At 39.4% G+C, this 24,316-nt stretch overlaps 1 protein-coding gene across 1 annotated transcript in view; it reads left to right on the top strand.

Moving 5' to 3' along the window:
* tm9sf3 (transmembrane 9 superfamily member 3) overlaps positions 1 to 24,316 on the top strand; it is a 55,304-nt gene that overhangs the window by 19,730 nt on the left and 11,258 nt on the right. The window contains exons 3-7 of the mRNA XM_062519240.1: positions 23 to 145; positions 1,297 to 1,457; positions 8,747 to 8,824; positions 17,942 to 18,073; positions 20,056 to 20,222. Coding sequence (XP_062375224.1) covers positions 23 to 145; positions 1,297 to 1,457; positions 8,747 to 8,824; positions 17,942 to 18,073; positions 20,056 to 20,222 — 661 coding nt within the window. The remainder of the gene's footprint in view (positions 1 to 22; positions 146 to 1,296; positions 1,458 to 8,746; positions 8,825 to 17,941; positions 18,074 to 20,055; positions 20,223 to 24,316) is intronic.

Below are 24,316 nucleotides of genomic sequence, written 5' to 3'. Positions count from 1 at the left end.
TATGTTTTTTTCCTGTCCTCAGAGGAAGTCATGCAGACAACATACTGTGAAATTGAGCTGGACAAAGCCAAGCGGGATGCTTTTGTCTATGCCATTAAGAATCACTACTGGTATCAAATGTATATTGATGACCTTCCTATTTGGGGTGAGTGACTTTTTTACTGTCGCATTACAGATAGTGTTCTTGGGGTGATCTTTTTTTGAACTGCTTGTTTTATGTACACCAATTTAAGAATACCCAATGGTACGCACAGTTAAACACTGTTAGTTTTCTTTGGCTGTGTTGTCACATTTTTAGTTTCTTTGTATAGGGTTGCTGTCTCCCACCCTATGACTCATTCCGTGTCAAATCCCCAAAAAAATGGTAGCCTGGGTGTTCCCATGCTGCCTTGCACGCGATGTCATTCACGCTTCTAAGGCAGTCTGGAAACTACCGCCCTTATTTTTGCCTTAGATAGGGGACCAATCACAGAACAGTGGGGAAAGCAAGTTGATGATGAGCTATGCACAGACACATTTGATAGACATCCGTGGCGCCCAATGAACGGATCTGGGCATTTTTTTAATTGCGAGAAAATTAACGTTTGGTTGCCAGTTGCTCAAAGTTTCTACATAAGGTTTAGGTCTCCAAATCTAATATCTTTGTCTTTAAACTTTGTTTATTTAAAAAAAAAAATAAATAAATAACACTCATGGAGACCATGTTTGGTCATGTTTCATATCAACAGTATGCTATTATTCCTAGTGTCATTCCTCTGTATGACTGGACCAAACTTTTGCAAGCTCATTAGTTACTGTGGTTGGAGGGGCTCAGCACAGTACTGTTCTTGATTGAAGGAGCTGGTTTTTATATCCTTTTTGGAGTGTAACTCATGTATTGAGCAATTTGTTCAATGAATAGTATTATATTGTAATAAAATAGAATATTTTATTATCAGAAAAAGATTGACTGATACCAAATGTATTCAAAAACAGTGAGCAAGTTGCACAAACTTTTAATGGTTATTCATATTGAGAACATGTTTGTATTCTATCCTGCAGAGTTTGGTCTGACTATGGATAATCCTTTTCATGAAATAATTGGGCAAACATTGCTCCCCAGATAATGTGTATTTCAGGAAGTTGTATCAAGGACTGAAATAGACAAGACTGATATAGGCATATAGACAGGAGACGATGCAGCAACAACCTTATCTGATTTGGCACAGAATGACCCTAATTCCTTTGACATCATGTTGATTAACTTAAGCTAACCAATATTACCAAATCTTCAGTAGATGCACTTTGTTTAAGTAGGTATTGTTGGAGAAGCTGATGAGAATGGAGAAGATCATTACCTCTGGACTTACAAGAAACTGGAAATTGGATTCAATGGTGACAGGATTGTTGATGTTAACTTGACCAGTGAGGGGAAAGTTAAGCTGGTGCCAAACACAAGGATTGCTATGTCTTACTCTGTGAGTAAATCCTAGTGTCCATATATTGACAACATTTATCCCATACTCAATTGAGAACATATCAAAAAGTTGCTGGACTTAAATATTCAATTACTATCAGACGATCAGCAAATTAAAATGTCCTCATTGATTTGCTGAAGTTTGCTCATTGGTCATCACATATGGTGCTTAAACACCCATTTCACGACTTTAAGTTCTAAATAGACCTTGTCAGCATTGGCCTGGCATGGTTTAGGAACATTTTGTAATTTGAATTAAAATTGTACATTTATGGTCTGTGTGCCATTCGTTTATTTGATATTCAATTGAGAATCCAAAATAAAAAAAAAAAACATTTACGAAACTGATTTTTTTTTTTTTTTTTTTTGATTGCTGTGACCCGGAAATTATGTATTGACTTCTATTGCCAGCTGCTGCTTTTGTCAGACTACCAGTCTGAATATAACTTTACCATAGGGATACACAATTTAACCTAAAGACAATGGTTAGCCTATATTTAAATGTCCACTTAAATGTTTAACTCATTCACTGCCATTGACGTCTTTAAACGTCATTGAAATATAGACGTCAATTGCGTTTTTCAATGTTTCACTTAAAATCAGGCCTGTAAGCAAACTGTACTAGCGATCCGAACCACTAGATGGCACCAGTGCCAGTTGGATGATTAGTATCTGCCTGCAGAGCCACATGCAGAGACACAGCAAACACCACCGATGCAGATCGACCACAGTGGATGTAGTTTGCACGCGGTCCAGCGAATAAATATGTTTACTTCTTACATCAAGGACGGAAAACATTTGAACAGTATGATCCATTGGATATTGCTATATAGACTGACAACAACTTTGCTAGTACTAGCTTGCTAAGTCTACTGTCCTGTCCAGAGTCTACAGCGACCATCAGAGTCCCTAGCAACCTTGAAGAGACTGACAAGATAACAATGCAATCGTGGTTGACACTCCCGAAACACTAATGTTAAGTTGATTTTCACAAAAAGATCGTTTTCTCCAGTTTTTGGTCAAAAACAGGTGTTTTTAGCAAAACTAACCCATAGTCTCCTGCCAATTACTAAAGTACCAAAAACGATAGAAACAAACCATTTTTTCCTGGTGAAAGAAGAGGGTCTACTCTTTCTTTTGGTACCTTTCATAGTCATAAAGCCCACTGTTAGGTGGATCTTGGAAAAACAGTCAAAATGCTGTAAAACGTTTGGCAGTGTGGAGCGCTCTGCACTGAAAATGGCTGGCAGCCAATGAGTTAAATGTCCAAATGTCCACTGACAGATGTTCAGGGTCAGTGGCGTGCTCAGTCCTCTTTGTTCTTTTGATGCTGCTTGTTGTTGCGTGCTCTTTGGTCCAAGGTTAATAGCTTGTGTAAGAGAAAGGAGAAAAAAATTCTCCACGACCAAGACACTCCACAAGTTTAAAATGTCTTTATTTCAAACTAGACATGTCCAACAAGGACCTAAAAATGCCCACGCGTAGCGGCTGGGCTGGGGCCTTCATCAGGGCATAGGAACAAGGGAAAGTCAATGGGTTTTATGTGCAGGCACAAAGCACAAGAGTTAATTGTCTGATTAACCAATTACTGAAGACCCGCCCCCTCTTACAGATCCCAGGAAACAGTCACATATCAAACACAAATCAAAAAACTAACAATACACAGATTGCAAATGTCCAGACACCAATACATACATCTTAAAGCACAGTACACAGTTGAAAATATACAGATAGAAGAGTATTATCACAGAAAAGGTCTAAAGTCTATCTCTTCATTCAGTCCAGGATATTCCATCGTCCACTGACAGAATCTCCTTTTTCCCCCTCAGCCGACAGTCTAATAGTATAGGTTTTTCTAACGTAGGCCTATATGCTCGATTTGAATAGTTTGCTCTGCTTGTGAATGAATTTGTAGCCAACTTTTTGCTAAAATATAGCCTACATTTTTATCGTTCTCAAAATCGTTTGGAAAGTGATCCCCAACGATATCGTTCTTCATGTCGTTATCATTATAGTTTATGTGTGAATGTTATTCATATTAACGAGAACAATAATGGTTTATAGTTATCGTTATAGTTATCGTTCATGGTGTGCACGGCCCTTGAAACTGCCACCTCGTGGCAATAAGTTGTAATACGTTTCACACAGCTGCGTAAATTACGGAAATTGGCCACTTCTAAATGGGACCAACTGTACTTCCGTGCAATAACGTGGTCTGATAGCCTATTCATTACTTATACTATAATCATCGGGCAACAATTTGGGCGAACGTGATGTTCAAGAAAACAGGCATGAGAAGGGAAACAGTTTGCCACTAGGGATGTGACTTTTTGCCAAAAACACAATTTGAAAATCGATGACAACTATTCGAATATTGTCGAAAATCGACCCCCTCCCCCGTCCGCACGAACACATGTGGGCTACTCATGCACAAACATGACCGAAAGGCATGTTCAAAAAGTGCTCTGTTAAGACCGACAGTGTTCTTTGATAAACACCCTTTAACTCATTAACTGCCATTGACGTCTTTAAACGTCAATTTAGACCCATACCTTGACTGCCATTGCCATTTTTCAATGGGGAGGGCTCATGGGTGGGCTTGGGAACGATCTGGCAGAGTTTAAGGCTTTTAAACAGACTACTAGCGATCCGAACTGCTAGATGGCAGCAGTGCCATTTGGATCATAAGTATCTGCCTCCAGAGTGCACATGCAGAGACAAACAGCAAGAAAACACAATCAAGATTGACCACAGTGGATCTAGTTTGCACGTGGCCCAGCAGATAAATATGCTTGCTTCTTACATCAAGGATGGAAAACATGTGAACGGTATGATCCATTTACATTGGATATTGCTATAGACAACAACTTTGCTAGTGCTAGCTTGCTAAGTCTACCGTCCTGTTCAGAGTCTATAACGACCATCAGAGTCCCTAGCAACCTTGACGAGACTGACGAGATAACAGTGCAATCGTGGTTGACATACTACTGAAACGCTAATGTTAAAAAGTTGATTTTCACAAAAAGATCGTTTTCTCCATTTTTTGGTCAAAATCAGTGTTTTTAGCAAAACTAACCCATGTTCTACTGACGATTACTAAAGAACGGTAAACGATAGAAACATACCGTTTTTTATTACACTAAGATCTCAATTTTAACAATGCGTGACTAACCACATAAGAGGCTACTTATGCGGCCGCGCTGACAGCGGATGAGTGTAGTTTTTACACCGGGAGCATGGAGGATTCAGAAAGAGTTGCTCTAGCCTTGTTGCATTACCTGCAGCGTGTTAGAGGTGAAACTGTACAGTGACCTAGGGCGCTTTAAAGGTGACCTAGAATGGAAATATTTTTTTTCTTGGTTTTCATGAATTATGAGAGGTTATGCATGAACAAAGAACTATCATGAACATGAGGCATGGTTGTGCCCTCCTTCATATGAAAATCTTGAACTTAGAAATAGACACAAAAAAATGGGCAAATTACAAAAGAGTCTGCTTGTGATATCAGACATCGCAAAGCCATTGAAGTTCAATTGGGGTTGCCAAAGAGGGCGCCATTTAGTCAAACAGACCATTTCAATATCCAGCCTATATGGTTTTAATTAGTCTTGTAATTGAGTTTATTTTTTATTTTTTTTTAATATCTACTATTTTAACATCAGAGAACACAGTGCAATACTCAACTCATCCATTCTATGTCCTCTTTAAATACACCTAATAATTCCCCCGATCATCACTAACAAGTGCAGAATTTTTGCGCGATTGCGTTCACATAGCAGCTGTGGCGGCAACATTTCTAGGTCAGCAGCAGGAAAAGTTCCGGTAGGCTAGTAGATATACGGACATATAATTTCAGACAGCTAAAAAAAAACACCGTAAAAAGTCTGTGAACCTTACGGAAATTATACACGCCTGTTTGAAAACGGCTAATGTAATCGAGTCTCATGCACTTTTACTCGTATGGGTCTCCGCATCACACCGTGTCTTTTCTTCTTATGTTATTTTAGAGTACAACAGTAGGTCTACTTTCCAGCGCACATATAGCCTACTGCGCCACCAGGCTGAACAAAGCGTTACATGAAATATTTGCGTCTTCATTTCTGTTCCATGTTTTTCCCCACCCTTAATTGAGATATGGCTAAAATGGTATTTTAATTAGAGTGCATGAAAATGCACTCTACTGTTCTTCTGTTTCTTCTTATTAGAGTACATGGAAATGCACTCTACTGTTATTCGGTTTGTTATTATTATCGCACTTGATATTGTTCTTCTAACGCTTTTTGTGCGTTCAATTCAGCTTCAACCGTTCGACGTAGAAACTTCATTCAAACTGCGCTACGTAGGTCTTACTTAGGTGACTTCAGCTATGTAAATTTCATCTTTGAAAACTTTATCGTTTAATTTATATGAATTTAAAAAAAAAAAATTCTCCCATAGACTTAACATTGGATTATGACATCACAATAAAATCATTAAAGGAATAGTTCGGAATTTTGGACATAGGACCTCATTTCCAACTTTACCGAGATGATATAGGTCGGTGGAGACCGTTTTTATCGCGTTTAGCCCCTTCCTTCAGTTGCAGCGTCCCCCTTTGCTAACGCTGGTTTTGAGCTAACACATTTCTACGGTAACATTGGTCTGACATCAACAACAGTCTTACTCACTCCACCGCACACCCGCGTTAAGTCAATTAAATCGTCGGACTATCGATATACATGTCCGCGTTGATAGAATAATTTTAGAAATAAAACTAACCTTGCAACTCAATGATTTATTACATTTTGAGGGACTAGTTTCTCAATATCAATCCGCCACTGCCATACAGGGAACAAAGTAGGCTATTGCAATGCGATGCAAGGTTCATTTTATTTCTAACATGGTTCTATCAACACTAGGCATGTGCATCGATAGTCTGACGTTAAAATGTATTTGTTTCGGGTGTTCTGTGGAGTGTTTTCAGTGGCAGGCTGGATGTTACCGTTGACTTGCGTTATCTTGGCACCAGATTAGCACGAGATGAACGCTGCAACTCATAGGAAGGGCAGAAATTCACTGAAAATGGTCTTCACCGACCTATATCAACCAGACTGAGTTGGAAATGAGGTCCTATGTCCAAAAGTCCGAACTATTGCTTTAAGCAATTAGAATCTTAAGCCAGGTGTTCAAAGCCACCTGGCAGCAACTCTCTGTCTCAGGCTTTCTGGCTCTCTTAAGACTACTTATTCCACTGCTCGGTTGAGTTCCCCATTGTCCTGCGTTCTATAAGGGTGTGCATTAACTTTAGATATACGCACGGCTATGAAGTAGTTCCATTGTTTTTGACCTTATCGCACTTGAATATTAATTTGCCAAACTCGTTGTGAAGTTTAAATGCACTGTCACGTTACATACAAGCTGTAAAATACAGACGTTCAGATCATAGTAACGTTTAGCATATGACAGAGGTGTCATTTAGCTAGTTAGGTGGCAGTAGGCTAAGAAAAATAGCAATCTTTCAAAGTTAACTTTCATCAGAATCCTGGGATGTGCCAGCTTGACAACGGGAGATTAGAACTAACGACTGGCTTTTGGCCATAGCAACCATCCATTTAGAACTAGTAACCGCAGTTTGAGAAATTAGTTGAAATGTGTCTGGGAAAAGTAGTTCTACAAACAATACCGTTCTAGCGATTAAAACATTTAAATTGGCACCGGAAACTAACACAACGCAATGGCAACAGTGGAATAAGCGGGATAATGGACGACACGGCGTGCGGTTATTCAAAGTTAATGCACTTTTCTAGACGGAACGTCCCTCCGCTTCGCGTTTGAATAACCGCACGGCGTGTCGTCCATTATCCCGTACATATCCTGTTCAACCGTTTCCTCTACCCACAACTGTTTCAAAATAAAAGTCCTCACCATTTTTGCATTTTCATGCACTCGTAATTTCCTTGGAATTACATCTCTAGTTATTATTCTTCTAACGGACTTCTGCGCTTTATTCAGCTTCAACCGTACAACGTAGAAACTTCATTCAAACTGCCTTGCGTAGCTCTTACTTTGGACACCCGGGCTTTGTATATTTCATATTTGAAAACTTTATTGTTGAATTTATATGAATTTTTAAAACCATTTTTCTCCCATAGACTTAACATTGGATTATGACATCACAAGGCCAATTAGGGCAATTAGAATCTTGTGCCAGGTGTTCTGGCCACCACCATCTTAAGCATACAATCTCTCTCTGAAGACTACATATCCTGTTCAACTCTTTCCTGTGCTCAAAACTGTTTCAAAATAAAAGTCCTCACTACAATAATTCACTATTAAATCATTTAACCATTTAACTACTCAACTATTTAACTGTTTGGCCATTCTAACTGTCTTTGTCATCAACTATCACTCCCTCCAACTGTTTCCTCTGTCCAAAACTGTTTTAAAATAAAAGTCCTCACTACAATAATTTGCTATTGAATAATATAACCATGTAAACTACTCAACTATTTAAATGCCATTTTTCAGCCATTTTACTCGCCAGTTGTCATCAATTATGACTCCCACAACCTGTTTCCTCTTCCCACAACTGTTTAAAAATAAAAGTTATCAGTACCATAATTCCCTATTTAATCATTTAACTAATTAGACTATGCAACTATTTAACTCTTTAGCTTTTTCATGCACTCGTAATTCCCCGGAATTACTTTCTCTAGTTAACTATTTGATATTCGAATGTAGATCGAATAATCGGCTATGTGAAATTCGTCTCTCATCCCTATTTGCCACCGTTGCTCAAGTCGCCCAGTTTCTCATTTGCCAGACAATATTATCTGTCGCTAGGGATTCCCAAAAGTCGCTAAATCTAGCAACAAATAAGTCACTAAATTGGCAACACTTAGCACTGAAAGACCAAGAAAGTGACTTTGAATTGGCTTCCGGGTCGCAGCAATCGGGAAAAAAATCAACGTCAAAATCAGTTTTGGCCCTGAGGACTGTTTTCTAATTGGTGTATATTTGAAATAAACTTAAAATTAGATATTGGAAATAGAGGTCAAAATCTGTTTTTGTTTTTTTGCCACTAAAATGGAATAATGAAATAACAATCTGTTTTCCCATTTTATTGTTTTTGTTCTAAATTGAAATTCAAATGAACCAATGACCAAATGTACTGTTTATGCACCGTATGTACAATTTGTTATTTATACATTATTGATGTTTCATCACACTACAAGGTAATTTATTTACTGTTCAAAACACATTTCTGTGTGCAATGCCTCACACTTAATGCTGTCACTGCTTTTGCTCTAGGTAAAATGGAAGAAGTCTGATGTCAAATTTGAGGACCGATTTGATAAATACCTCGACCCTTCCTTTTTTCAACATAGAGTAAGTGAATTATTTTACATTTCTGGGAACATCATTCACATCTTTAGAAATCTATGTAATGGGTGTTGTTGGAGTGCTTTTGTGCATTCCAGTCTTACCAAATAAACTATTCCATTCAATGACTGACTAGGCCAGCCTGTTTTAGTTTTTAGGCCCCAGGGGCCACTTTCAATTCAAGTTTATTTATGAAGCATACCTTTCATATGGTATACACAGACTCAATGCGTTTTTAGGAAAAATAAATAAATAAATAAATAAAAGCATAGAAAAAACGCAACCAACCATGTGAAGGTGGTTCAAATAGACAATAAAACACATAAAAGTGAAATAAACTGAAAGTAAAACATTCTAGTTAAATGATAAAAGTAGTAAAAATGAAAAGTCATCACATCAACTAGGAAAGGCCCTACATTTGATAACAAATGTGTTTTTCCTAGTCTAAACACAAAATAGCAGTTTCACTGAGACAAAAAAAATTATTGAAAAAATCAGTTACATCATGTCGTATCTGTGGGTTCAGCCACAAAAAATCATCTACATCGCATGCAATGTCCTCCAGTACAAGGCACCAGGGAAAATATCTTCTGGAATGCCGTATCCAGGTCTGAGACGATGCCTGGTCAGTATCCCCACATGCCTCCTCGATTGCCTGTAAAGGGGCGCTATGCATTGATGGGGATGACTGTCATAGACCTTCCAGTGCCAGGCATAGAATAACTCTTCAATTGGATTCAAGAATGGATAGAATGAGGGGAGATTGAGTACAATGATGAGTGAGTGATATGTAAACCAAAGCAGCCCTATGGAAACTAACATTTCGGCTCAAGTTAGGCTGAACCCGTTGGCCAGCTTCCCTCAGGTTCATTCCATGGTTGATTACATGGTCCACTATTGTATTACTGATGTTATCAGTAATTATATTTCTTCCTCTTCTGAGCTTTCCTCTTCCCCCTCCTCGTCGTCTTGCTCCTGCTTGTCCTCTTCCTCTAACTTCACCTCCTTGTCCTCTCCCTTCTTCACCTCCGCATCCTCTTCCTCCTTCTTCACCTCCAAGTCCTCTTCCTAGGCCTCCTCTAATTCTCACTCTTCTTACTCTTCCTGCTCCCTCCATAATACAGTACTTCACACGGACAGCTGAATGCAAAGTGAACTAATTATCTAAAAGAGTTTTCATGATGTGACGGTGTGCCAGACAGTGGGCAAAATAGTGTAAATAATAGCCATGTGTATATTTTGTTAGGAGTGTATTGGAAATTTGGAAATTGAGTGTGAGCAGTGAATTTTAAGTGAGTGTTTAAAGATCAGCAAAAAGAGTGCTGTGCAGTGAATTGTACAGTTTTGCAAAGTACAAAATTGCAAACTGAGTGCAAAGCAGTGTTTGTGCTAACTCAGTGAGTGGTTTTGCTATACGTATTATAGTTTTAGAAATTGTGCTACAAGAATCATGGTTAGCACTTAAGCTTTCAGGAACAACTGTAATTCTTGAGGTAGGGAGTTCCAGAGTGTAAGGGCATAGTGACTAAAGGCATCATTAGCGGAACTAGTTTTTATCCTCGGAATTGAGGAGACCTTTACTTGAGAACCGTAGACGTCTGGCTGGAGTATACAGTGATCTTATCATAAGATGAGGCTAAGCCGTTCAATGATTTAAAAACAATAAGAAGTATTTTAAAACCAATTCTTTTTTTTACTGGGAGCCAGTATAGTGATTTTAAAACTAGAGATTGTATCTTCTCGTTCCGGTTAGAATTCTGGCAGCTGCATTTTGAATTAACTGGAGTTTGTGTAATGTTTGCTTTGTTAGTCCAGCAAAAAGAGCATTACAGTAGTCTAATCGACTTCAGATGCATGCACTCATTTTTCTGAGTTATGTTGAGAAAGAGGCCATCTAACTTTAGAAATGACTGTAAGATAATAAAAGGCAGTCTTTGAGATGCTTGTTGCACCAACTGGGCTCACGCCTGGTCCTAATCTCCACCGGTCTTAACTCCGTTTTACTAAGTCCAGCTTGATAGATACACCAGCTGCAAGTGCACACTCTGGGGGCATGAACATGAGAACTGAGATCTATGTGAAAAATGGTCAGACTTCTCCTTTAACGCTTTATCACGGTGGTGTGATCAGAATTGGGATTCAATATGAAATTGATTGACTTTTTTCACCATTGCTGAATATGCGGTTCTCTAAGGCTGACTGAGTTCAACAGGTAGCTAAAGTTAATGTTAAAGCTGACTGGTATTTAGCAGGTTTTCTCATCCAAAGCAACATATAATTTCTCAACTGGCTGTTGAGAGTCTCAGATGTAGGGGTGTCACGATACCAAAAAATCAGTAGTCGGTGCCAATAGAGATCGCTAAGACATGTGACCAAAGTCATCAAAACACAAAGAATTATGGGTACGTTTGGCTCGCCTGATGCCAGCCCATGTAAACTAGTGGGTCTGGGTCTATGATCTGGCATGATAATAATGAAAACTAAGCGTGAAAAAATTGTGTGAAAAACAGTTATAATCTCGCGCTTCCTTAGTGCTGCTATCCAAGCCATTCCTCGCCTTTTTGTCACCTCTGAAACATGACGTATACTATTATTTTTCCACGCTGGAAAACTATAAAAGATAAGCTTCATGTTACTCTATTGAATTTTATAACACAGCAGGTAAACGGCATTTCGACAACTGCACTTCGTTGTTCCCGCACGTCAGTAAAACAACTTAATTTTGGGCCACCTATTCCCAAAATGCGTTGCGTTTTACGTCACGTTCTCAATCTCTATACCAGTAAAATTACATGATTCTCGATGCCAAATTCGATACTATTGTTTTAAAAAAGGATTTTCTAAAATCCCATGTATTTAATGAATTTCTTTATTGAAATATTTGCAGAATACTGAAATATAATTTCTATAACATACAGAGCATAACAGAATACAGTATCCAATTGTGAGCATATCACATAGGCTTACACATAATTAATTAAATCACTTTTCTAAGGGTTTGCATAAAAAACAACAACTTGCATCGGCTTTTTATCGCTCTGCTTTCATATAATGTGAATGATTTTACAAGATATAAAGTCTTTATTTGAAACACACACACATTCTGTAACTATTTATACATTCTATATGAAATTTCTGATCTTTATAACAGCAAACTTTATGCAGATTATAGCCTATTATTCATATTACAACTCCACCTCTTAAATTCAGTCTGGTTGAAGCCTCAAAATATTGTAAACAAAGTAGCAGGCTAAGCTTATCATACTCTACTGGTTGGACTGTTCAGTTTCCCCATGTGTTTAAGTTTCAAGGTAAGCTACTTTTTCTCCTGGGACAGAACCTTTTAGATAGATAGATAGATAGATCCTTTTATTAATCCTTTAACAGGAAATTACAGTGTCACAGCAGCTTCAAGACAGACATAACACCACACATTCATACACATATATCCAGACCTAATACATTAATAAATAAGTTAAAAATACTTAAAAACTATAAATGACTAAGTAAAATTATTTTTGTGCATTATAGAGTCTTATGGCAGTTGGGATGAAAGATTTCCTGTATCTCTCAGACTTGCACACTGGTGCAATCAGTCTTTGACTGAAGGTGCTATTGTTTACCACCTAAAGAGAGTGGAGTGGGTGAGCAGGGTTGGCCAGTATTGAGCCCAGTCTATTCAATGTTCTGGTCCCTGCCACCTGCTGGACCATCTCCAGTTCAGCCCCTACCACTGAGCTAGCCTTCCTGATGAGCTTGTCCACCCTGTTCCTGTCTGCAGTGCGGGCTCCCTCTCCCCAACAGGCCACAGCAAAGAACAGGGCACTGGCCACCACTGTGTGGTAGACATTGCAGAGCAGGGGTTGGCAGATGTTGAAAGATCTCAGCCTCCTTAGGAAGTAGAGTCTGCTTTGTCCCTTACGATACACCACCTCCATGTGGCTCTTCCAGTCCAGCTTGTTGTCCAGCTGCACACCAAGGTACATGTGGTTGGCAACCAGCTCCACCTCGCTACCCTTGATGGTGACTGGTGTTGGCTGGATCCCTCTCCTCCCCTTCCTGAAATCCACAGCTATCTCCTTTGTTTTTGTGGTGTTGAGATGGAGATTATTGTCAGCACTCCACTGCACAAAGTTGTTGATTGTTCTCCTGTACTCCTCCTCCTCATCACCCTTGATGAGGCCAATCACTGAGGTGTCATCAGAGAACTTCTGCAGGAAGCAACTGTTGGTGTTGTACTGAAAATCCGCTGTGTAGATGGTGAACAGGAAGGGGGCTAGCACAGTTCCTTGTGGCGCTCCCGTGCTGCTTAGGATGGTGCTTGAGACACTGTTCTGGAGGCGCACATACTGTGGTCTGAGGGAAAGGTAATCCAAACACCACAAGACCAGTGATGTATCCACCTTCATCTTTTCCATCTTCTCTCCAAGCAGTCGTGGCTGGATGGTATTAAAGGCGCTTGAGAAGTCAAAGAATGTAATCCTTACAGATGCATCAGGGGTGTCCAGGTGTGTATAGGCCCTCTGCAGCATGTAGATGAGGGCATCATCCACACTGATGTTAGGCTGATATGCAAACTGTAAGGGGTCCATCTGAGTTGCCACACAAGTCCTGATGTAGAAGAGGACAAGTCTCTCAAACGTCTTCATGACATGTGAGGTGAGCGCTACTGGTCTGTAGTCGTTGTGTTGGGTGGGATGATTTTTCTTGGGGACAGGGACAACGCATGATGTTTTCCACAGCTTTGGGACCTTTCGTAAACTCAGGCTCAGATTAAAAAGTCTTGGAGTTGAAAAACATTGGTATTGAGATGGTCAGTCAACTTGAATGCAAGAGTTTTCATCAAATGTCTGCAGCATAGCCTACTGATGATGCTAACCGGATTTTAAACAGCACAGTCGTCTTCTGTGCGTCATTGCGTTCACGATTCTGAATGTTTTGTTTGGATTAAATGTGCATGTCGTGGGCGGGTGTCCATTGAGCGCGCACGAGAGCGGGCCAAGGAGAATGAGTTTACTTCTACTGTTTGGTAAAGTTGCACGTATAGTCTACAAAAGTTGCGGAAGAACTATGCTTCCACCCGGGCAGCGTCAGGTGCATCAGTACGACCACGCTTCCAGGAATGATCTGGTTGGTTTTCATGGAGACAGACGCTGTGTGCACGGAGGGGAGAGGCTGTGTGTGCGTGTGCATATGTGTGTGCATGAGAGACAGACGCGTGAGTGACAGAGAGGGAGAGCAGGGAAAGGAAATTCAGCTTAACGAATGTTGCGTGTTTTTCAATAGCGTTAAAAAATGAATAAAAAAGTAACGAAACGCAATATGTGGCGGCCGGTGCTGAATCTGTGGCACATCGCCACAAATTAGTCTATGTGTGGGAAACACTGTATTGCCCCCGTCAGTTCCGGAAGAGTCGCAGCACCGATGCTTATGCTGGCGTCGGTGCTTACGGAGCTTCAAAAAAATAGCCATCGCCGGTGTTTTATCATTTTAGAATCGAGAGGTATCGCAAGTATCGGTTCTCGTGACATCCCTACTCAGATGGCAGCAGTGTTTCCCCTAGGATTTTTTCCAGCAGTGGTGCTAGGGTCCATCAAGAAATGAACAATGTTTCTCCTAGATTGTTTCCCCCACATGCTCTGTCCTGTCGTGAAATATTTCACAGAGAGCAATGGGTGCATAGGGCTGTGCACTGCAGAATGTAAATATGATTCAGGTTCTATGTTTATATTCTCGCGATCTAAATCCAGCAACTTAGAATACATGTGATATGCGGTGTGACATTTCTGCAACGAGTAGGCTACTCCGCAAGAAATGTAGGCTGGCTGAACCTGGAGCAAATACTGGGGCACAGTAAACTGAATTCTTTGGCTTTCCAATGGATGGGATGTTATGATGTAGCCGTAATGTTAGCCAAGCCTACTGCCTCAGAACGTATGGGCTGCTTGTCTTCAGTTTTCTAATAGCCTGAAACGTAATCTTTATGTAGCCTACAAGTCCTAAATATGGAGGCTTAACCAGGATTTGATGCAACTTGGTGAAGACTTTTCAGAAAACAATTTCAACGATGACGTTGGCTGTTGTGCTTTTAGAATGTGGAAGTAGGCCTAATTGTCATGACATTACTGATCATGTGAAGACGTTGCAGTGGTGCTTCCGCAATACTCAAAAGATTCAACTACAATACAACATGTGCAAATGAAGAAGGGAAAAAGGCAAATAGCTGGAATTATGTATTTATTCATTGCATCTCAGCTGAATTGAGTGTCTCTAAATAAAATAATTTGTAAAAATTGATAATGTGTGGAGGATTACCCTCATTATACAGCCTTAGGCTTAAGTATTTTGTAGTTCATTGGCATCAGTTAACTGTATTTTTGTATCGTTCATTGGCATAACCCTACTTAGCAGATGAAAATACACTATATTGCCTTGACTCACATATGAACTTCAGTCACATCCCATTCTAAATCCATAGGGTTTAATATGACGTTGGTCATATTAAGTCATGTTGAAACAGCAAAGGGCCATCCCCAAACTGTTCCCATCAAGTTTGGAGCATGGAATTGTCCAAAATCTCTTGATTAATGCTGAAGCATTCAGAGTTCTTGGTAACACTTTATAATAACTACACACAATTCATCATCTATTAAGCATTTGTTAACTATTAGTTAATGGTTTGTTCATCATTAGTAATTCATTGTTCATGCATAATTTACTGAAACTGAACAGGCAACAGAATAATAGCCCTGCTCCTTAACCACTACACTACCTGTTACGACCGGGCGCGCTGGCCACAACATGAAATGACAAGATATGTCAAATTGGGCTCATTTGGTCGAGGGGTTTATTAAACAATAAGGTAAATAACAAAATATAACATGGGAGATAAACTAGAACATAATTGGAACACGCAGGAAGGCCAACAACAGACATGGTCGCCAGAACCAAAATCTCCTCCGACTGCATGGGTGCCTAGGTGTTCAAAGGTGTGGCTCCGCCCACTCGTTTCAAGTCTCACCTGCACACAATAAGAAATCAAAGCATACCATGCCAGCGATCATCAAAAGGAGGAAACGGCACCACCAAAGGTAGTAGAGGGACGTAACACTACCTCTGCTACTATTCTGAAATAGATGGGATCTACTTTTAGTTGTTTTCAGAGGACTACTTTCCTGTTATACGTATGACTACATTTGATGTAGCACTAAGCACACATTGATACAATATTAGAGAGTTAAAGCATACAAGTAAATAATTGACTGACGTATACTATAGTGAAGTTAACTTAGTAAAAACATTGTCACTTTACTCTGGTGTTTATTGATTGTTTGTTGTGAAGTGAAGAACATAACATCCGCTCAGTTAAAAACACATAAAACTATGCAAGAGTGTCTTACTACACACTGTTAAGCATGTTATTAAATGCTGTGTTCTTAATTTTAAAGCATAATTCTTAAATTAACTCATCTGTAAATCATACATACACAATTATAAATGTTTGTTCATAGCAAACACGCGCATCTGTTTTATATTTCTGAATGTATAGCTACAATAGCAATGGGCAGGGGTAGTGTAGTGGATAAGGCATTGGGCTAGCATGCTGTAAGCCTAAAAGTGGGGGGGTCATTCCCCGGGTGCCACCATTGTGGCCTTGCTCTTTATTTTCATTGATAGTGTAAGTCTCTTTGGATGAAAGTGTCTGCTAAATGAATAAATGCAACTGTAACCTTTATAACTCATTTGTAAATACTGTATGTAGCAAGGCATATACAGTCCTCACTCTAGATGAGCTCACAAATATCATTAACTAACCACTTGTAACTCCTGAGTTAATCATGAATTACAGTATGAGAATTAACATATGAATAATACTTGTGTACAAATGATGATCAAAGCATTTACTAATAGTTTGTAACTGGTTCATAATAGGGAGATGATTTCATTTATAAATGGTTGTTTCATTATTTATAAGGTATAAACCATGTATTTACAAACATTTGTTTTATTTACTATGAACAAACCATTCATAACTTTGTGAACAAATGCTTTACTGATGATTTATGCATGAACAATAAATTACTAATGATGAACAAACCATTAACTAATAAGTAACAAATGCTTAATAAATGATAAATTGTGTGTAGTTATTATAAAGTGTTACCGCGTTCTTTTCACTGGAACTAAGGGATCAAGCCCAGCTCAGGGATGGCCCCTTTTTACTGAAGATAACACACAATTGTCTCTCTCATACACTGTGTCTACAATAGACATTAGGTGACAGTAAGTAAGTTAGTAAGTTAGTAACCCCCAAAAAATGATGTTGGAAATAGTAATAGATGATGAAAATAATTTACTAAAGATTAGTGTGCTAAAATACCAGCTATCAGTATCAGCTGAAGTGAACATACGGACATGATGTTACTGCCATACATACACGGTGTACTTACCTGTAGAAACAACTTTTAAAAACAACTTTGAATTAATTCAATGATGACAAGGAATAATAACATAAAAAGACTTGTTTTTCCCCTAGTTGATCTAGCATTTTCTCCTTCAGACGACGTGAAGATGAACGACTCCTAGTGCTTCCTGCTGCTTCTCCTGTAATGGAAGGCATTGTCAACTCTTGATTTTTTTTCCTTCACGTAGTAAAAGAAATTTGCGTCACAAATCCCTTAACCAATCATATTGCAAGAAAGTCTGTGATGTGACGTTTATGAAGAGGTTTTCCTTAATAAAAATCGGTTGGGGTGTGGCGGAATTATTAGACTGAACGTCATTGGTACTGGTGCACAAGTGCAGTATTTCATGAACACCAACCTTAAATATCTTTGGAGTGTACTGACACAATCAAATGATGGCTCTGTTGCTTCACTTCTCTATGTTTATGTCTATGTTTAATGTCTGTTTACTAGCTTGCGGTAGGATCAAAATAAAAGCCCCCTAAAAGAACTGGAAAGAAGGCAAAAACAAACAACATAAGAAATGCATTAATAATAATTAATTGAAAAAAGATCAAAAATCGAATTGAATTAATATTGAATTATTTGGAAAAATAGATTTATCTATATTTTGTTCCACCCTTACTAATCTCCTGTGTATTTGTCTCTTTTGTAATAGATTCACTGGTTTTCAATATTCAACTCCTTCATGATGGTCATTTTCCTGGTTGGTTTGGTGTCTATGATTTTGATGAGGACGTTAAGAAAAGACTATGCAAGATACAGCAAAGAAGAAGAGATGGATGACATGGTAAGCCATTTTTACCTTCATTCATGAAAGTTACTTTTCACAAAAAAGTAGCATGAACTATAAAGAACAAAAAAAATATGTATGTATTTTTCACAGCAAACCTCAGTATTATATATCTAGCCAGATATATTCTGGTATGCATTTTGAGTAATATAGTTGTAATATGGATCAGGATATGGATCATTCTAACAAATTACATATAATTGCTTTTACTCGCATCACCTTTCAGGAGGAATGAAACAATGTTTCAATGAGCTGTAAGGGTTTAAAAAAATTGTCCACATCTGTATATGAATTAGGTTGTCCGATATTGTTTTTTCTATGGCCCATGCTGATATTTAGAAATCAGCGTCAGCCTATGGCCAATATACGCTGCCTAATTAATTCAGTCATTCATTCATTTTATGATTTTCTTATTTATTTTGGCCAATATTCGCCTTTTCTTCCCCTCTATGTGCAGGATGATTATGTAACATTAACTAGATTCAGCTTTATTGCCATTTTGCGGAGTACAAGTGCAGATACGACAAAATGTAGTTTGCTGGTTGCTAGGGTAATCATATTGGTTGCTATGGCAGGTGCTAAGCTGACATAGTGAGGGTTGCTAGGGTACATAAGGTGGTTGCAATACCAAATTAAGTGGTTGCTAGGGTAATCATGTTGGTTGCTAGGTTGACATTATAGTGGTTGTTGCTAGGTTGTTGCTCGGGTACATACGGAGATTGCGATGCCAAATAAAGTGGTTACTATGCTGATCGCTATGGTGGTTGTAAGGTACATCTGATAGTTGCTGTGTCAAATATAGAAGTTGTTATGCTGGTTGCCAGGGTAATCATATTGGTTGCTAGGTTGTTGTTTGTGGCCCACCGGTCAATTTCCAAGACCCAATGTGGCCCTTGAGCCAAAAAGTTTGGACACCCCTGTTCTAGGCTGATTTGACACTCATACTCATTCTGGCGTAATAATCAAGGAACGTTGCGAGTGTACCATGGGCACAGTGATATCACACAGCACCTGAAAATAGCATTTTTCGTTGATCACGCAGTACCGAGCTAGCACGGGCAAGAGCTCCAACCCAAAATAGCAAACAGTGGGTTAGCATAGGGCCTACAGCCATACGCTTTCAAATTCATTTTTAAGCCGCTAACATTGCTCAAAACAGCGCCAAACCTCGTCAGCAACTTGCTCTAGGTGTCTACACATAAAACGAAGCACCAATCAGTCTGTAAACGTTGGAATAGTTTGTATACAGTTAGAATTAGTTCGAGACAGCAACCCTATCTGAAGCACAGAAACGTCATAAAACGAAGCACCAACAACTTGGTTCACGAATCCGATGTTTATAAAAGAAGACTGTTATGGACACTTACCCCTTCCAGCTCCTCATGAAGGAAAGTCTGTGATTATCACGCAATGCTCCCGTGTGAGATCTCGCGTGACGTTTCTGTGCTTTTTCAATTTCCGCCAAACTTACACTTTAATGTTGAGCCCTGGTCACAACTTTAAAGGTATACTATGCAGGATTGGCGATTTCATCGCCGGTTTCGCTTTCACTTTTCATTTTCGCGTTTTATGCTTGCATATTTCTCTGCAGAGCTTCCCCTACAGCTTTAGCGTGTATATTTGACAAAACTCCTCAATCGGTCAGTCTGCTGTACCTTTTCATGAGACTTTACATGACACTTCCTGGAGTAGAGCATGGGTGCGTGCCCGGTGTCTCCTGAAGTTGCAAGTGTGGTTTTACCGCTATAGACCACTAGAGCGGCCAAAAAAACACTGTTCGACCGGTAATGACTCATTTAATCTATATAACAGTATGGAACGAATTGATTAACTGAAAAACGTTGCATAGTATACCTTTAAGTATACAATACATACAATGCAGAAAAAAAATATTCATAATTCATTATTCATCAACATTTTCTTTTCTCAGCAATTGAAACTTAAATAGTCCACATATTTATGTTGGTTTCCTTTTACAGGACAGGGATCTTGGAGATGAGTATGGATGGAAGCAGGTTCATGGTGATGTGTTTCGACCATCAAGTCACCCCATGATGTTTTCTTCGCTCATCGGCTCTGGCTGTCAAATATTTTCTGTGTCTCTCATCGTCATTGTTGTGGCCATGATTGGGGATTTGTATACAGAGTAAGTTATTTGTATCAGTACTTTTCTTATTATTTTGTTTATTATTATTTTTAAATGTAGCCTTTTTTTTTTACAGACACACACGCAAAAGGACAGGGGGCGGAGGTAGAAAGTAGAAAGAAGAACACCAAGACATTAATAGACATAAGGAGACAAATGATAATAATAAAAAATAAGACATTAACAGAGATTAAAGGAATAGTTCGGAATTTTGGACATAGGACCTCATTTCCAACTTTACCGAGGTGATATAGGTCAGTGGAGACCGTTTTTTATCGCGTTTAACCCCTTCCTTCAGTTGCAGCGTTCCCCTTTGCTAACGCTGGTTCTGAGCTAACGCATTTCAACGGTAACATCCAAAACTTACTAAAACCGTCTTACTCACTCCACAGCACACCCGAGACAAGTCAATTAAAACGTCAGACTATCGATATACATGTCCGTGTTGATAGAATAATTTTAGAAATAAAACGAACCTTGCAACTCAATGATTTATTAAATTTTGAGGGACTAGTTTCTCAATATCAATCCGCCACTGCCAGGGTCGGACTGGGAACAAAATTGGGCTCTGGCATTTTTCTCCTGGACCGGCCCAATACCTGAACTATACACTACAGTATACACTATAGCAGCGGTTCACAAACTGAAATATATAGGCTATCATGATCATTTTGCCAACAATGATGTAGAACCATGGATTTTCTCAGTTCATGACATGTTTTGTTTGAACTTAAACCAACATAAAGTTCTAATTTGGACTACATTATTTAGTATAGGCCTACTTGATGATAATATATAGCCTGCCCCCTTACAGTCCTCTAGTCTTGTACAATAGCCTATAGTGAACCATATAGGCCTATTGATATTAATGCTGATTGAAGAGGTTGCTTGAAGGTTGTTGATATTTATTTAAGTTCCATAGAAAATCAAATTGCAGCACTCCCTCTCCTTCCAAAGTAACATGTCCTACACCTCTCCTCCTACAATAAATCGTAGGCCTGTTATACTGTAGGCTACTATGCCAGGATTGTGTAGGCTAGGCATCATAGTTTTACAATTGCGCGCACGCTGATGGAGAGCTATAGGATTAAAATGCAGACTGTGCCTTTAAATAGGCTACTTTTCCACTAAAAACTTTATCTCAATATTATGTACAAGACTGATGTTTGCCAAGCATGCCAAAGTGTTAATCTCTTAGTAGCCTACTATCATCATACGTTTTCGCATAGTAGCCTACTACAACTATCCCGAAATATGTTTTGAATGACATGGGGCGCACGGAGGTGAACGGCTGGACAAACGCGAAATGACAAGGTGCTAAACAATTTAGTATACCTGTAGACAGGCTTTGTGGTTAAAATGATGAAAACCAGTAGGCCTAGGCTAGTCTGCCACAGTTTCAAGCACAGTAGCCTACACTATAGTTTACACGCACAGAAAATAAAAGTCAATATAGGCTATCAGCATCACGAGATTGCAGTCATTATCGGAAAATCCTGACAAGTCAAACTGGACGCGAACGCGAGCAAAGCCAACAAAAAAACAACAACTTCCTAAATGATGTATTTTTAAATAAATAATTTGACCTTTACCGTTTCATGGCTTCTGCTAAGAAACAAATAGCCTAGTGCATCACACACATCGAACACTTGCATCAAACATTCTTCAGAACGCAGATCAACCCGTCTGCTTTCACTTTCAATGAAATCCACTTGATAACGGACAAAGTTTGCAATGAGTGATAGCCTATGAGTGAAAGAAGCACCAACCCCGCCGTAATTGTCAGCGGACTACATAGCAAAGATGTTAGGCTACAGCAATTTATACATGACGGGCCGCAAATAAATAACTTAAACATTTTGCCATTAAAAAAAAAAAGAATCTCGGAGTCCACCGGCCCACATGTGCACCGGCCCACCGGGCATTTGCCCGACTGTACAGATTGCCAGTCCGAGCCTGGCCACTGCTATACAGGGAACAAAGTAGGCTATTGCAATGCGATAGTTTTATTTCTAACATTGTTCTATCAACACAGGCATGTGCATCGATAGTCTGACGTTATAATTTATTTGTTTCGAGTGTTCTGTGGAGTGTTTTCAGTGGCCGGCTGGATGTTACCGTTGACTTGCGTTATCTCGGCACCAGGTTAGCACGAGATGAACGCTGCAACTCAAGGAAGGGCAGAAATTCACTGAAAATGGTCTTCACCGGCCTATATCACCCCGACTAAGTTGGAAATGAGGTCCTATGTCCAAAATTCCGAACTATTCCTTTAACATGAGAGGGAAAGAAAAAAGAAAAGTCAATATTATTAAGGGAAGACACCACCATTTTTTCATAAACTATGTTATTCCCTTAACTAAGACGAGTTGATGCATACCTCTCGCGTTTCAATGCCTGCACTCAATGGCTCTGGCGTGCGGCGCTACTTTGATAGCACTTAGCTAGCCCAGTTCATTCATTTGGATCCAAACAGAGATGAAGTTAGAAGCAACGAAACACAACCACGTTTTCCCTATTAAAATGCCGTTACACGAGTAGTTACACGAGCAAGTATGGTGAGACAAAATAAAACGTGCCGCTTTTCCAAGCGAGTAAGAAAGATAACTGTTTGGCATAATAGCACTTGGGAGCACTTCGACTCACCGATAGATCGGCTGGTGACCGGAATCGGCCGATTTTCACGTGATCGGCCATGACCAGCGACCGGCCGGTCAGTCTGAGACATGCCGATTTCATGCCGGTCAAATGCACTCGCACGTATACTTGTAACAACATCACTTAGCTGAGTTAGCAACGTTTGGCCAACAGTCAGGGCTGGATAAAGCACTAATACTAAGTTTTTCTATGCAGCAAACGCTGTGCTTTGCCATATAGCGTGGAATTTACTAAACTGTCACTTCAGGTTACGTAAACGGCGCATCACCGCCCGTCCTTGCCGCTAATTGCGTGCCCACAGCTGAACTACAAGCGCTGTCAACAAGCAGCGACATAGCCAGTTACTTAAGGCGAGACACGGCAGGAATAAACGTTTTGCTTCGGTTTGCCACCTTAGCATGTATTCTTTCGCACTACTACAACAACAAAGTCCGATTTACACATTTAGAGGTTTATTTCATTACCTTTTGTCTACCGCGACCGTGATACAAAACAAAGGCTATCGTGTGGTGTCGTTGGAAAGTTGTGTTTCTCCTGCATGACGTTATGGCATCCAAATATGGACACTTCCTTTGTATCCGCAAGCAATCGCGAAAGTTTAAAGAAGAGTGTAGACTGAGAATTGCATGTCATCGGCTGTGTTTCAAGGCTGTTTTCTCAAAATTAGTTTTTTTGTAATTTTCCAACATCTCAGCCTATGTAGCACATGTAGCCTATACCAAACTATCCAGTTAAACACTTATCAGTAGCCTATTCTGAATAGTTACAGTTGGATATTGGATGTGAGAAGAAAACATAGGTGTTCCCACAGTGCATTTCTATTAGGCCTAGTAGCCTAGTGTGTGATATTAATGTCCCACACTGGGAATACTGCAGCTGAAGAGGACTTGAAGAAGAATCTGTCTATTCACATTTTTTTTTTACCAACCATTGATAAGTTGATTACATTTCTATACTAACTATGTTGTATTGAAGAAAAGATAGAAAATAACTCTTTGTGTGTGCTGCAAAGTGGTTAGAAGAAATTAAATCGGAATCGGCTAAAATTGGTATCGGCCAGTCAAATTCTATAAAAAATCGGAAATCAGAATCGGCCAAAAAATTGCAATCGGTGCATCTCTAATCATCACTCTTGGATTTTCAGTTTCAATTTGGTGTGAGGATATTACTGCGCCGAGTCGAGGTGCTCCCAAGTGCTATTCCGCCACACAATGTAGTTATCCTTACCTGCTTAGAAGAGTGCCACGTTTTATTCTGTCTCACCATACTTAGTCATGTAACTACCCGTGTAACTGCATTTAGGGAAAACGTGGAGGTGTTCGCTTTTGTGCATCAACTCGTCTTAGTTAAGGAAATAACGTAGTTTAACATGAAAAAACTGTGGCGTGTTCCTTTAATAATACTGACTTTTCCTTTTTCTTTCCCTCTTATGTTAA

Source organism: Sardina pilchardus, chromosome 18 (genome assembly GCF_963854185.1).
Source record: "Sardina pilchardus chromosome 18, fSarPil1.1, whole genome shotgun sequence".
In the NCBI taxonomy this organism is placed as follows: Eukaryota; Metazoa; Chordata; class Actinopteri; order Clupeiformes; family Clupeidae; genus Sardina; species Sardina pilchardus.
This window is presented reverse-complemented; position numbering and strand designations above follow the sequence as displayed.